Source organism: Lactuca saligna, chromosome 3, assembly GCF_052625555.1.
Source record: "Lactuca saligna cultivar CGN05327 chromosome 3, ASM5262555v1, whole genome shotgun sequence".
NCBI lineage: Eukaryota > Viridiplantae > Streptophyta > Magnoliopsida > Asterales > Asteraceae > Lactuca > Lactuca saligna.
The window spans coordinates 5141896-5155670 of NC_136419.1; the positions used below are offsets into that span (position 1 = coordinate 5141896).

At 33.4% G+C, this 13775-nt stretch overlaps 1 protein-coding gene across 1 annotated transcript; it reads left to right on the top strand.

Moving 5' to 3' along the window:
* Nucleotides 1-11142: 11142 nt before the first annotated feature.
* LOC145035137 (uncharacterized) lies at nucleotides 11143-11993 on the top strand. The gene is made up of 2 exons (XM_078983729.1): nucleotides 11143-11395; nucleotides 11551-11993. Exons 1-2 carry the CDS (start codon nucleotides 11143-11145, stop codon nucleotides 11991-11993), a joined length of 696 nt encoding a protein of 231 aa, XP_078839855.1.
* Nucleotides 11994-13775: the final 1782 nt, after the last annotated feature.

Consider the following 13775-nt stretch of genomic DNA (forward strand, 5'->3'; position numbering starts at 1 on the left):
TGTGTGTAATTTTATGGTTGATATTGGGTAATGTTTGGAGGTTAGGTGGTAGTTAGGTTAAAGAACATAATAAAAGATCTATATATCCGTATAATGCTATTTTCTAATAACACTTGATCATATAGCATCATGCCTATAAGCAAGAAGACACTTATTGATTCTGTATTAATAAATATTATCAACTCTTGTATTGGTTACGCCTAACAGAGTACTTCTCACTATGACACCCACAACGATACATAAGAAGAATATAGAGACTTTGAAGTGGTCAACAAACAATAGAGAAGTAAATAGTCGACCATTCTATTCCTAGAAAATAGCAACAAATATATTTCCTTTGTTTATAATAAAAAATATTTTTTATGTTTATAAATGATTTGTTAATAATAATATCCATTAATTCCATAGTAATTTTCAAAAAAGTCCTAATGTTTTGGTTATCGACTAATTTTCAGAAAAGTCCTAATATTTTGAGCAAACTAACGAAAAAGGATAGAATATCGGCTAAATCTACGAAACTAGCCAAAAAGGGTTTTTTCAAAGTTTTAGCCAGTATTATGTGCTTTTCTGTAAATAAAAATTATTTCGGGACTTTTTCATAAATTAGACTAAAATTTTAAGACTAGTCTGATTATTTCCTAAAATAAAATGGTTTAAAATATGATTTTTTTAATATATATTTGGATTTCATTAAATAGTTCTGTAATGAATTTATAACAATGATTATAAAATATGTTGTACTTTAAAAAATTGAAATATGCAAACATTTATACATACTACGCCTTGGTTGTGAAAATCATCATTTTCTCGAACGGAAATGACACAAATGTCATATGAACTTTTTAGGGTTGTCCCTTTAAGTTGCTTAACTTTTTGTGTGACGTTATGAGAGAACGAAGTGATTGACAACTTATCATTTTAATCCCTTATACTTGTTATACTCGGTTAGTATGCCACATCATCAGTAATTGATACATCATACGTTACATGACAAACATGTAATTAGTACTCGTTACCCAAACGACGCCATTCTTTGTATGAATCGTAGAGGCCAAGTAAACATTGTTCATACCCATCTCAGTACAAAACCACAACCTTGTGCCCTAAAATTGAAAAAGTCCAAACTTCATTACCCTAGCTGCTTCCTTTACTTCCTACCCTAATAGCAAACATCATGTTGTCACTCCCATCTCCCCCTCATAGCTGGTCCTTCAGTGACCGCTGATACTTAGAGGAGAACGACTTTAACAAAATCAGAGAAGAAGACATGACCATAAGCCTTGTCTAAACTCAGTTAGAGTTTTTTTTTGATAAAGGAGGCGTGTGCTAATGACATTCGCGAGCTATGAGAAGGGATGGGAAGAGAAATTGACATCCTTAACAATGAAGTTGATCATGGTGGGCGTTGGGGGAGGAGGGGAGCGAGAAAGTGGGCAAGTGCACATGGCCCAACTTTTTTTTATTATATATTATATATATTTTCATTTAAAAATAAAAACTTATAATAACGATAGGGACCCTTTTTCTAGCTCGTCATGAGCCTTTGAGGATATTTAATTCCTCAAGACCGGCACTGTAGTTGATGATGTTAGGGCATGCCAAATGGATATCTCAAATATGCTTTCTGATCTAAAAAAAATATTCTTTGCACTACAAGAAGTGTATGTCAAGTTGATCGCGTCCAAGACCAAGTTCAAGAAATTGAAATGTGTTTTGGGATACGTGGTTGTCGTTGGGGTCAGGGTGTTAATGTAACGCTCGTAGATCCGGGCTAGTCAATTTAGAGATAATAGGGGTCGAAAACGACTTTTAGACAAAAGATTATTTAGAATAAATAATCTTAATCAACTTGTATAATATTTCTCAAGGGTTCCGTACATATAAAGAACGCCGAAATCCGAATTATAACGAAGAAGTTATGGCCCGTCGATATTTTTCGGCAAAACCGGCACGGCACCGGGAGATGTAAATAGTAATTTTTTGATAAATTAATTTTTAGCCTTAGTGATCTAAACAAAAGTTGTAGTATACGTTAAACCGAGAACATACAAAAAAAAAGAACTCCCAAATCTGACTTCATATGAGGAAGTTATGAATTTTCTAAGATTTCGCATAATAGTGCACGTCTCGAAACTCGAATTTTAGATTGAGCGGTTTTTGGCTTATGCGACCTAAATGAGAGTTGAAGATCTCATTAATAGGAGCTCAACAGTAACAAAATAGACGAAAACGGAGCCCGTATGAAGGAGTTACAAATTTTTCGCGGTCATTTAACAGTCTAATCTCCTCCTACTGTTAAATTTAAGATTAGTCAAAATTAGACGACAGAGTCAAAATGAAAATTGTAGATCTTGTTTTTACCTACGTGTGGATATAAAGAACGTCAAAAACGGAGTTCGTATGCGAAAGTAACGGGGTTTAGAAGTCTGCAAGGTGTTGTTGCAAAAGGGGTGACGTGACACATTGTAGGCTACACACGTTTTGCCACCAGAAAGCTGGCAAGTGGCACCGACTCGGCGAATCCGTAAACCGACTCGGTGAGTCCATTAGGATTTGGCCCTATAAATAGAGGTGTCGGGTTCTTTTATTTCTCACACCTCTCCTCTTCAACTTTCTCTCTCTACACTCTCCCTCTAAGGGTTCCTAACCCCCCTAAGCCTAGGTAAACCCCCTAGCACACAAAGGAAGCCCCGAGGCTCCCGAAGCACCTGACGGCTCCGAAGAGAAGAGCCTTCGGCTCAGAAAACTCTGCTCCTGCAGAGCCCAATTTTCGAGAAAACCCGCTGTAAGTGAGCTATGCCTACCCTATCTTTTGTATAGCTTATGTTTCAATATAGTAATTTTATTAGGAACTTATAATAAGTACTTGGGCTATTATTATGGGTTATGTATTGTTTAACGCTTATATAATAGTATTAATAGCTAGACTATTAATTAGTCGCGGTTAACGTTAAACTAAACCCTAGTGGTATTGATATTAGGTTTTGTCCGAGGAAAATTAAGTTGAGAGTAACGAAGTGCTGTTCGAGTGCCGAGTCACCACCTTCTCAGGTGAGTGCATAGTTACTTTCATTTTACACATAGATATGAAGTATTTAATATAAATTACGTGCTATGTGTGCATATCGTCTAAATACTTGTTGTCTATGCTGGGTGAGAGATTTTTTATACATGTTTTAAATGTTTTAAATTGTGTACGCATTTTTATATCTACAAAATATGTTGGGTAAAACATGGGTAGATGAAGGACGAGGGGTGAAAGCTGAAATAGAGGAATATTAGTGGTATGGACCTATTGCCCTATAGGTGAAAATTGGCAGCAGTGGACTTAGTACCCTATAGATGAGCACTGGTAGCTACGCCACAACCTGTAGATGTTGTTGATCTACGATAAACATCCTAGCAATTGTGTTGTAAGGATAGTATCGGTAACTGCGCCTAATAGAGAACATTATAACCTTGACAATAGCTTCTAAAGGACAATACCGGCATAAGTGCCTCATAGAGAATGTCACAATTCTGGCAGTTGCGCCTAAGTGATAGAACTAGCAGTTGTGGTTGACAACTGTGTCATTGAGAACGATGGACTTCGTACCTATTCCTTAGGATTGAATGAATGAGAAATAGCTAATTCTTAGGGTAGATCCTTAAGAGTAAAGAAGATAATGGGGATGGGTAATTAGGTTAACTGTTTGATGATTAAACATAATAATTATACTCCCTCCGTCCCAATATTATTGTCCACAAACAAAAAACACACAGATTAAGAACAACATTGATTACCACTAACTTTATATAATAAAATGACAGTTTTGTTCTTACTTTGTATTTAATGTTTCATTAAATGTTTATTTGGTTAAGTAATAATGAGGGGGTATTTTAGTAAAAATGTTATTTATTTTTAGAAGTGGACTATTATTTTGGGACAACCCAAAAAGGAAAGATGGACTATAATTTTGGGACGGAGGGAGTATTATTGTGGGTTGAAAACCCTATGTACTCACTAGGTTTCCCAACCTGACCCACTCAGTTTATTTATATTACAAGTGTTGATATGAAGTCACATTACACTGAGAGATTAAGGAGATATAAATCACTAGTGATAATGAATGTAAGTTTTGTTTATGCTTATGTTTCTGTATTGATGATGACATCCCAAATGTTTTAAATGGATAAAAATACTTTTCTTCGAAAATGCCTTGATAACGTATTTATCATGTTTTACTAGGAACAAATTCCGCAACATTTTTATTAAAAGAGGTACTCTGATTTTTATAAAGCATAAACAAAATCGGTCTCTTCTGGCCGTGAAAATGGGGATATCACAGTTAACCTACAAGTTTTTCCAATGAGTGAAGAACTTTAGGTTACATGATTCGTTTTATAGGGTTTGTTCATTTTAGTGTTGTTTAGGTTGCTAATTTTGATTCTTATTTTGTGTGGTGTTTATGGTGGTAATTATTGTTAGTAATATGAAGTGACGATTAATTTTTCATATCCTATAATATATGTAAGATGCTATTAAGATGTAGAAACAAACCCTATGAAATTGAAATCGTTGTTTTTAGTGCTATAACTTTATATATGCATGAAATCTGTATAGAAACACACCCAAAATAAAATATGTTGATAACTAAGTCGCAGATATGTGGAACTTCTTCCTGGGACCACATGCCAAAGTTAAACTATTTTTGTCTTGAAAAAAAGGGACCAAAAAGTGTTCACGTAAGAAAAGAGTCAAAAGGAAGAATCTAACACACGATGCGGAAAATTGGACCGCTGTAAAATTATTTTGTCTTTAACCCAAAATTGGATAAAAATATTGAAAAGTTCATTTATGTTGTGGGGTTTGTTTTGCAATCTGTTGTGCAGTTGGATTTTATTTGTTATATTAATAAATAGCAACCTACTATGATTTCCATACAAAATGCATGTATATTGAGATACTGATCAACCGAATGAATGGTTCCTCTTATCATCAACATACTCTTCAATTCAATAGTCACATCTCTTCCCAAAAAATAATTTTCACTTTTCTTTATCAATAGCCTTGATTTTAACCTTTTGTCTAGGATTCATCTTTAGTTGTAATGTGAGTAAACAAGAACACCAACCCCTTGCTAAATTGAACCCTAAAAACAAAACGATTGCAGATGAACAAACATAGACACGACGGTGGAATGAAACTGCAAATGAACACACATACATGAAGGTAGAGGCGTTGATTTGTGTACCAAGCATTATCTTCAGAATGCGATGGAGTAGAGAGATACAAAAACTGAGTATTGGCGATCGTGTTAATTAGCAAACCAAAGACAATGTGATGGAGTAGATCGATGAAGAAAGAGATGAAGGAGAGAGGGAACGAGGGACACGCTTAGAGAAGGTTTGGATTTTTGGGGGGAAATTTGGAGGGAATTTTATTTTTAGTGAAAAATTGGTGGGAAGTCTAAGTGAAAAAAAAATAAAGTTATTATGTTGAAAAAAAATAAATGAGATATAAGTATAAAATCTAAAATAAGATATAAATCTTTAATTCTATTTTGCGTTTAATATTTTTTTTGTTAATATAAGTATTTTATTGTTAAAGGGATGACTTAATTTTTTGTGATTTTAAACAAAATACAACACTTGTGAAGGGAAGACTCGAAATATACAAATATAAATATGTAATTATAAAAAAGTTAACAAAAAAAAAAGTACTTGTATTGAATTTCAACAATTTGCAACTAATTAATAAAAACATTAATGGAAGGTGTAATTATGGGTGTTGATAGGTGTAAGGGTGTAAGTGGGAGTGTGATGAGGTGGGTGGTTGTAGGTATGGGTAAGGGTGGGTCATAGTGGATATAAGGGTGTTTGTGGGGGTAAGATTGTAGGGTGTGAATGGGATGAGGTAGGTGGATAAGGCGATTTGGGATATGGTAGGGTGTTGGTGTAAGTTTGCAGGTGGGGTTGGATGGTTGTGGTGGTAGGGATAGGTTATAGTGTATAAAATAGGGGTGTATGCTGGGTGTATGAGTGTAGGTTTAGGTTTATGTGGGCATGCTTAGGTCGGTATATGTAGATGGTATATAGGTAGGTGGGTCTGGGTGTATATGTAGGTAGATGTGGGTTTAGGTATGGAAGGGAGATTATATGGATTTTAGATAGGGTAGGGTATACATATGGGGTTGTACGTATAAATAGGTAGTTGTGATGGTAGGGATGGGTGACGTAAGGTTGAGGGTGGGTGGGGTATGTGGGGTAGGGATGTCACTTTACAATTAGGGGTGGTTGTCATACTATTGGGTGTGTAGGTGTAGTTTAGGTATGTATATGTATGAGTAGATGATGTTTGACTTATTGTGTAAGGCTCGTGTGCTTATGGATTATGGTGTACTACTTAGAGCTTATGATACATGGCTTACGAGTCAGGACATAGACTTTATGGATTAGGTCTTAGGGCTTAGGGATTATGTGTTATGGTTAAAACATTACGGATTAAGGATCAAGGCATATTGCTTATGGTTTAGCATGTACGACTACAAGGCTATAACTTATGGCTTATGACTTATGACTTATGACTTATGACATATGCCTTAAGTTTTAGGGTTGTAGGGCATATGATTTAAGGCTCATGGATTCTAGAATAAGACTTATGGCTTATTTATTAAGACTCACCTGACTCACAAAGTTGACTAGATCTCATCCCGCCTTTATACTTATACCCATACCCATACCCTAAACACCCATACTTATAACCATATTCCTATAAGCCCATGTTGTTGTCTATTTTGAGTTTAATCCAATTTCAGTTTATATATTTTGAGTTTAATTAATTATTGTTATATTTTAAATATGTTAATTGTTTTAGATAAATTTTAAATTTCAACCACCATCCTACCTACCCACTTTATGCCCACATAACCTACACATATCACATATCACATTTACACCATCCACCCTAAGGGAGAACTACCTACCCACTTTATTCCCACATAACCTACCCATATCACATATCACCCTTACACCATTCACCCTAAGGAAGAACTGAGTCATTAAGCCGGTGATCAACGATGGGTTAGGGTGATACTATTGGGTTAGCATTATGTCCAAGGCGGGTCTAGCGGGCTCGCGTAACTGTTCTCCTTGGTTGACCCGTGAATTTGTATTTTCCATGTGCGTTGATTACTTATACTATTAATCAAATATTTGAACACATATTAAATAATCGTATTTGCAAGAAAATGAAATAACAATTTCGTATGGCATTGAATGTGAAGAGTATGATGAAAAATAATTCCACTTTAACTGAAAATTTCCAATGTTTGATTTTTTTAAAATATTTTGATTATCAATTTGAAAACTTTGATTTTCCCCACCTATTGAAACCTAAATTTTGGTAAAACCCCTTGTTGATCTCAGTAGGTATAGATACTCTTATTATCCTTTCGGTGCAACCACTTGAGTCGGTATCTTAATGAAAAATGCCTCATGCCCCTTTTGCCCTAATACCCATCGACATCCACAAAATCCAATGTCTCCCGCTTCCATCGGCATTCCTTTAACCTCCCGTGGCCAACATCTTCACTCCGCCACCACCACCACTCTTCCGACATCACCCTTTCGGTAAGTTTTTTGCTTCCTAAAATTGTGTTTTACTTGGTGCCTGAACAGATATTGTCTAGCCTGGATTATAAAAGAGTGTGACGGTGAAGGTAATATTAAGAGATGCCTATTTTCAAGAAATTATTCTGTTAAATGCAAGTAGATATGTGTATGCCCTAATTTTAAGAAATTTTTATGTTAAATGCAGGTAGCGATGTTGATTCTAGTTGTGACGCATGCTATGCAATAATTGAATAAATACAACATTGTTTTTTGATAAAGAACTTGGAATTAAGGTTTGGGTTATACGAATTAGCATAATTCCCATATCAATATATTTATTATTACAAGTTTCATAACAACTTTTGGATGATTGCACTCAGATTATGTGGGGTTGGAATCAAAAAGAGGAAACATATCTACTGAGGAGGAAGATACAATTTTCAGTCTGTGTGAGTCGTTGGCCAATGGGCACTCCAAATTAAGTATCTACATAAAAATAAATTAAATTTCTACCAAATTTCTATGGATCAAATGTTTTGTTGATATTTGGTCCTCAAAATTTACTGGCTATGGGTGCTAAATTACTTAATTTCTTTATGTAGATTCTTTATACATATGTTTATTTGTTTGATAATCCAAGCTAGCCTTTTGACTTTTACCTTATGTATGTAACTTATAAAGATTTTTTTAGCAGGTGGTAGAACTAGGCAAGTATAATGCCTTGTTTATTTTTTTTATGTGTCAAAACTAATTAGCAATGCCTGAATGAACTAAATTACTGTTTTATATGTTGTATACAAATATTTTGATCTTTGTTTCTTTTTTCCAGTGGAAGATTTTTCAAACAGGAAGGAAGCACAAAGGACCATGAGGTATTAAATTGTTCTTAAATTCATTAATGGAATGAGCTATTTGTGTTCATTTTTTATAAATATTTTAATTATTTTAAACGGGCATTAGCAATGTGATATATGTACTTATCTCTAGACTAATTGAAAGACATGTATGCCCAACTACTATGAAACTCAAATCCTATAATGTGTATCTACTTTTGATGAAGGGTTTCTACCATGAAACTTAAATAGTATGAAGGGTATGTAATCTGCAAATATTGAAATATCAGTTTTCTTTGTTCTTGGTGAAAATAGCTAATGAATTTATAGGTTTTGAGCTATGATGATTTACACGGTTCTTAGGCTATTATCAACAAATTTGCATTGGTTCTATTAGATCACATCATGGGTTGTTATGATTTCAACTACCAAAGAACCAACAGAAGAATCCTTAACACCGGTATGTCATCACTTCACAAATTTGTTGTTATCTTTTTTTTTTGTACTAGTTTCTGATTTTTTGTTTAGGACTGCACTCTTTTTAGGCAATTGCAAAAACCACCAAATAACAATTCAAACTAAGTCTGGAACTGCAATTCCCGATACACTTTGTGTGTTACACTTTTCTTCCTTCATAAACTACTCTACTTAGGTCCCGTTTGTTTACCTCTTAATTGCAAAATTAAGAGGTAATGTCTTAAAATTTCAGATTCAGAGTGTTTGTTTGAGTATTATTTTTTACCTCTTAATCTAAAAGATGCCTCTTATTTTTTCAGATATTAAATGAAGTCTGAAAAAAAAAAAGGATGCGTCCTAATTTACCCTAAACACATCGTCGACAGTCTCTTCTTCTTTCTTCACTTCGCATATGCGCCTCCCTCCATTCTTCCCATCTGTTTCGAAGATTCGTTGACAAAGCTATCACTCCGGCGCAATTGTCGACGACGGCCCAGCGCGCTGCTCCCGGCGGTGGTTCTCTCTTCCCTCTCCGTTGACTCATCGACCGCAACAGGTATGGTTGTTTGCCTCCTCTTCTTCCTGTTATATGCTCGTTTTTGTTGGCTGAGAAATCGATTAGGGTTTTTGGAATGGGTGTTTGCCTCCTCTTCTTCCTGTTACATGCTCAATTTTGTTGGCTGAGAAATCGATTAGGGTTTTTGGAATGGGTGTTCTTCCTCTTGTCTATGATCGGTAGCTTTGAATTTGATTATGGTTTTTGGAATGAATGATCTATTAATGGTTTTTGATTCAAGGAATTCTTGGTTCTGAAAATGGCGTGCCTTTGAATTAAGTTCTGGAACTATATATATATATATATATATATATATATATATATATATATATATATATATATATATATATATATATATATAAACATGATGAATCATATCTAAATAAATTTTTTTATATGATATAGAGAAGTGTTGAAGCACTTCTTGGTGGGTTGAATGTGTTTAAATAAATCCTAATTATGGGACAAAACAATCCAAATTCACATATAAGAAGGTATTTTCATTAGTGGTAGTTTGAGTGATTCAACAACAACCGGTTTTATATACCAATTTCTAAACTATTTTTATAGTTGAGACTTTGAATTCTATAGAAACGATAAGAGTTTGAAAATAGTTTGGTTTACCAACTTAAAAGTTTGAGGAGAATATCATTTCAATTTAATCATCAAAGGTTTGATTTATTTTTATTTTTCTTTAAAAAAAAGTCACATTTCACTTAAAAAAATATTTTTCCATATGTTATTTAACTCGCTGCCGGAAAAAAACCGTGTGGTGTTTTTTTTAAGTATAAAGTTTCAACGGTTAAACTTGAAAAAAAAACCAATGATTAAAGCATAACAACTCCAAACTGCTATGGTTTTTATGAAATTTGGTCTTAAACTTATACATAAAATTGCGTTGTTTCAGATTTTCAGTTCATTTCAATTTTTGTATAACCAAACTCGGACAAACTTTTTCTTTCTTTTAGATGTACAAAAAATTGCAATATAAGTATCAATTTAATTGACAATATGACATTGGTCCCACATCATGTCTAATGCACTCTAAACACCATTTTATGTTGAAAATATGCATTATTTTTGTTGTTGTTATCATGAAATATTTATATTTATGTTTGATGTTATAGTTGTTTATTGAATTGTACACTTGTTTTGTTGAAATATTTGTTTGAAATGTGCATTAGTTTTGTTGCTGTTATAAAGAAATATCCATATTTGTGTTTGATGTTATAGTGAAATCATATATATTCTTGCTTATATCATGACATTATACACTTGTTTTGTTGAAATACTTGTTGTTATTAAAACATGCATTTTTTTGTTGAATTGATCAAAGAAATGGGTGAAAAGAAGGATAGGATTAGTTGGAAGGTTGAAGGTGTAGAAAAAACGTTTCTAGAAGCTTGTTTACGTGAAGTTACGGTGAATGGGCAGGAAGGGAGTAGTTTGAAAGTATTATCTTGGAGGAATGTAGCTGAAACATTAAAAATTGAACACAACTTTATTGCGGACCAAAAACAAATGAAGAACCGCTATGACTACCTAAAGTCAAAGTTTGGTGCTTTTTTGAAGTTAAAAAACAAAACCGGCAACGTGTACAATTCAACAACCAAGGTTTCAACACTCCACAGGATTATCAAACGAAGGTTTCAACACTCCACAGAAACAGTTCATAGATGCTTTCATGAGGTGCTAAATGCAATGATGATTTTTGCAAAAGAAGTTATAGTGCCAACGAATTCTAATGCAACTATGAATTCCTCAGAGAGGCATCGTAAGCTAAAAGAAATCTTTCCTGGAGCAATAGGTGCGCTAGATGGAACTCTTGTACATGCAGTCGTGCCTGCTGATCAACAAACTCGCTATAGGGGAAGAGGAAAAGATGAATGCTTTCAAAATGTTTTAGGAATTTGTGATTTTGATATGATGTTCACATTCGTATGGGCCGGTTGGGAGGGTATAACACATGATTCGCGAGTTTTGAAAGAAGTTGCATGTAACCCGACTTCAGGCTTTCCGTTCCCCCCTCCAGGTTTTTAATTCTTTTTAAGATTATTCTAAAATACGATATTAAATTTCTATATATAATACTTCCTTTACTCATGTGTACAGATAAATATTACCTTTGCGATGCTGCATACACCAACACTCATGGATTTATGACTCCTTATCGCAACACGAGGTATTGGTTAGCCGACTATCGACGACGACGTCCGTTAACTAAGGAAGAAAAATTCAATCATGCACATGCGCAACTAAGAAATGTTATTGAACGTGCTTACAGTGTTTTGAAGGCGAGATTCCCAATCCTAAAGCGAATGACTCCTTTTCCTTTTTCAGTGCAAAGAGATATAGTCGTTGCTTGTTTTGCAGTCCACAATTTCATAAGGAAATGTGATATTCATGATGAGTTATTTATGGCGTTCGAGGAGAACAATGCTCAACCACAAGGGGGACAAAATGATGGCGAAAACGTACACGATATGGAATGGGGTTCACAAGGAAATGAATACATGGATAATTTACGTGACCAGATTGCGAATCAATTGGGGTGAAATTAAATTTGTAGGATTTTATTTGGATTTTAGTATGATATTGTGGATTTAAAAATATTTATGTTTGATTTGGATTTGTGTTTAATTTTGATTTATGCTAAATTTGGATTTTATATGGTGTTTATATATATTTTTTTAATACATAATTAAGAATTTTTATTAAGGTATTTTCTAAATAAACAATTGAATTTAATAAAAAATAAAACAGAAGGGTAAAATTGTCATTTTAATAATTCAGCAGAACAATTCAGAGGTCCCAACCAAACAGCATGTTAAACATTCAGCTCTTAAAATTTCAGACCCTCTTAGAAATTCAGATCTTAAAAATTCAGATCCTACCAAACAGCCCCTAAGTTTTTAATGTACTCATTTTTGTTTCAATTTTGTTGATATAGGTACTAAATATGATATCACCTCAACACCATGAAGACAAAGCGCATTACCAACAAGATGGATGTCTAGTTATGTCTAGTTTTTGGTTTATAATGTTTTTGCTTTATTTTCCATATTTTAATACTTGCAATTAATACAATTTTTATTTTTTTTGTTATTTTAGTTACGAATTTAATGTATGGATTTGCATTTCAATTATTAATAATATCGAATTCTGAATATTGATATTGTTTCATATTGTCGGGTTTTGGTTACTTTAATTTATATTCTTTTGATGTGTCTACAATATAGAAAAAGCATGTTGTAGATTTAATATAATTTAACCATGTTTTATAGTTTTTCAATGTCTCTAAAATTATACAATGGTGACTTTACATCATTTTTTAACATGTCGTTAAATGGTTAACAATAGCCATAATATACAATAATTATGAGACTATAATTGATTTAAAATGATGTTTATTTTAAAGTTTTTGTGACTAAGTTAAACAATAACAACATGAAAAACAATTTATGTGGCAAATAAATACCATAATTGATTGTTGTTCAGACTAAACACTAGCAAATCATCACTTACATCATTAATTATACGTGTCAATTTACCGAACATGGACATGTTCACCGTAATTATATGCATCTAAAATATACCCAATAGTCTTAATACGATACCGAATAGTCCTTAATTTTAACAAAATGTGTCTTATGATACTTATATTTTATTTCACTTATTTGTGTGTCTCTATACGATAAGTTATAGTCACAAAATTTGATTGTTTTTTGTGACTAATAATTAGCATTTCGCCACTTATGGAAGTAATTACATGTGGCCATTTAGCAAACATGGTCACACTCACCGTAATTACATGTTTACAAAATATACACAATAGTTTTAATAAAATTTAAACTATGTGGCAATATAAACGAAAACAACTACACTAAAACATCATGAATGTCGCAAGTTGGTGATATATAGTCACCACGTTTACTAAATAAATGTGTCTGTTGACGATTTAACGCTACAATATTGGATATTTAAAGAACAAAATTCCGTACACATTTGATACACTTTTATAATACGGCCAAACGTTTTCATATCATACCGCCACTACATTTTAAATTGATCATAAGACACATACGATGACGTCACCTTCTGTCACACTTTCAGTGAAAAAATAAAATGTCACTATACGGATATGATTACACTTTTTTGGTGTGACTGTAAGTCATTTTTCTTGTAGTGTTAATTACTTGTATAAGAATCTTATTTGATCATATTTACTTTTCAATGAGTTTGACTACCGTACTCACCTCATATGCTGAAATGGTGCTTCTTAAAAGGATGCAAAAGTCTGTTCGACGGCAAGAAACACAGATCCCGCCAGAGATCTC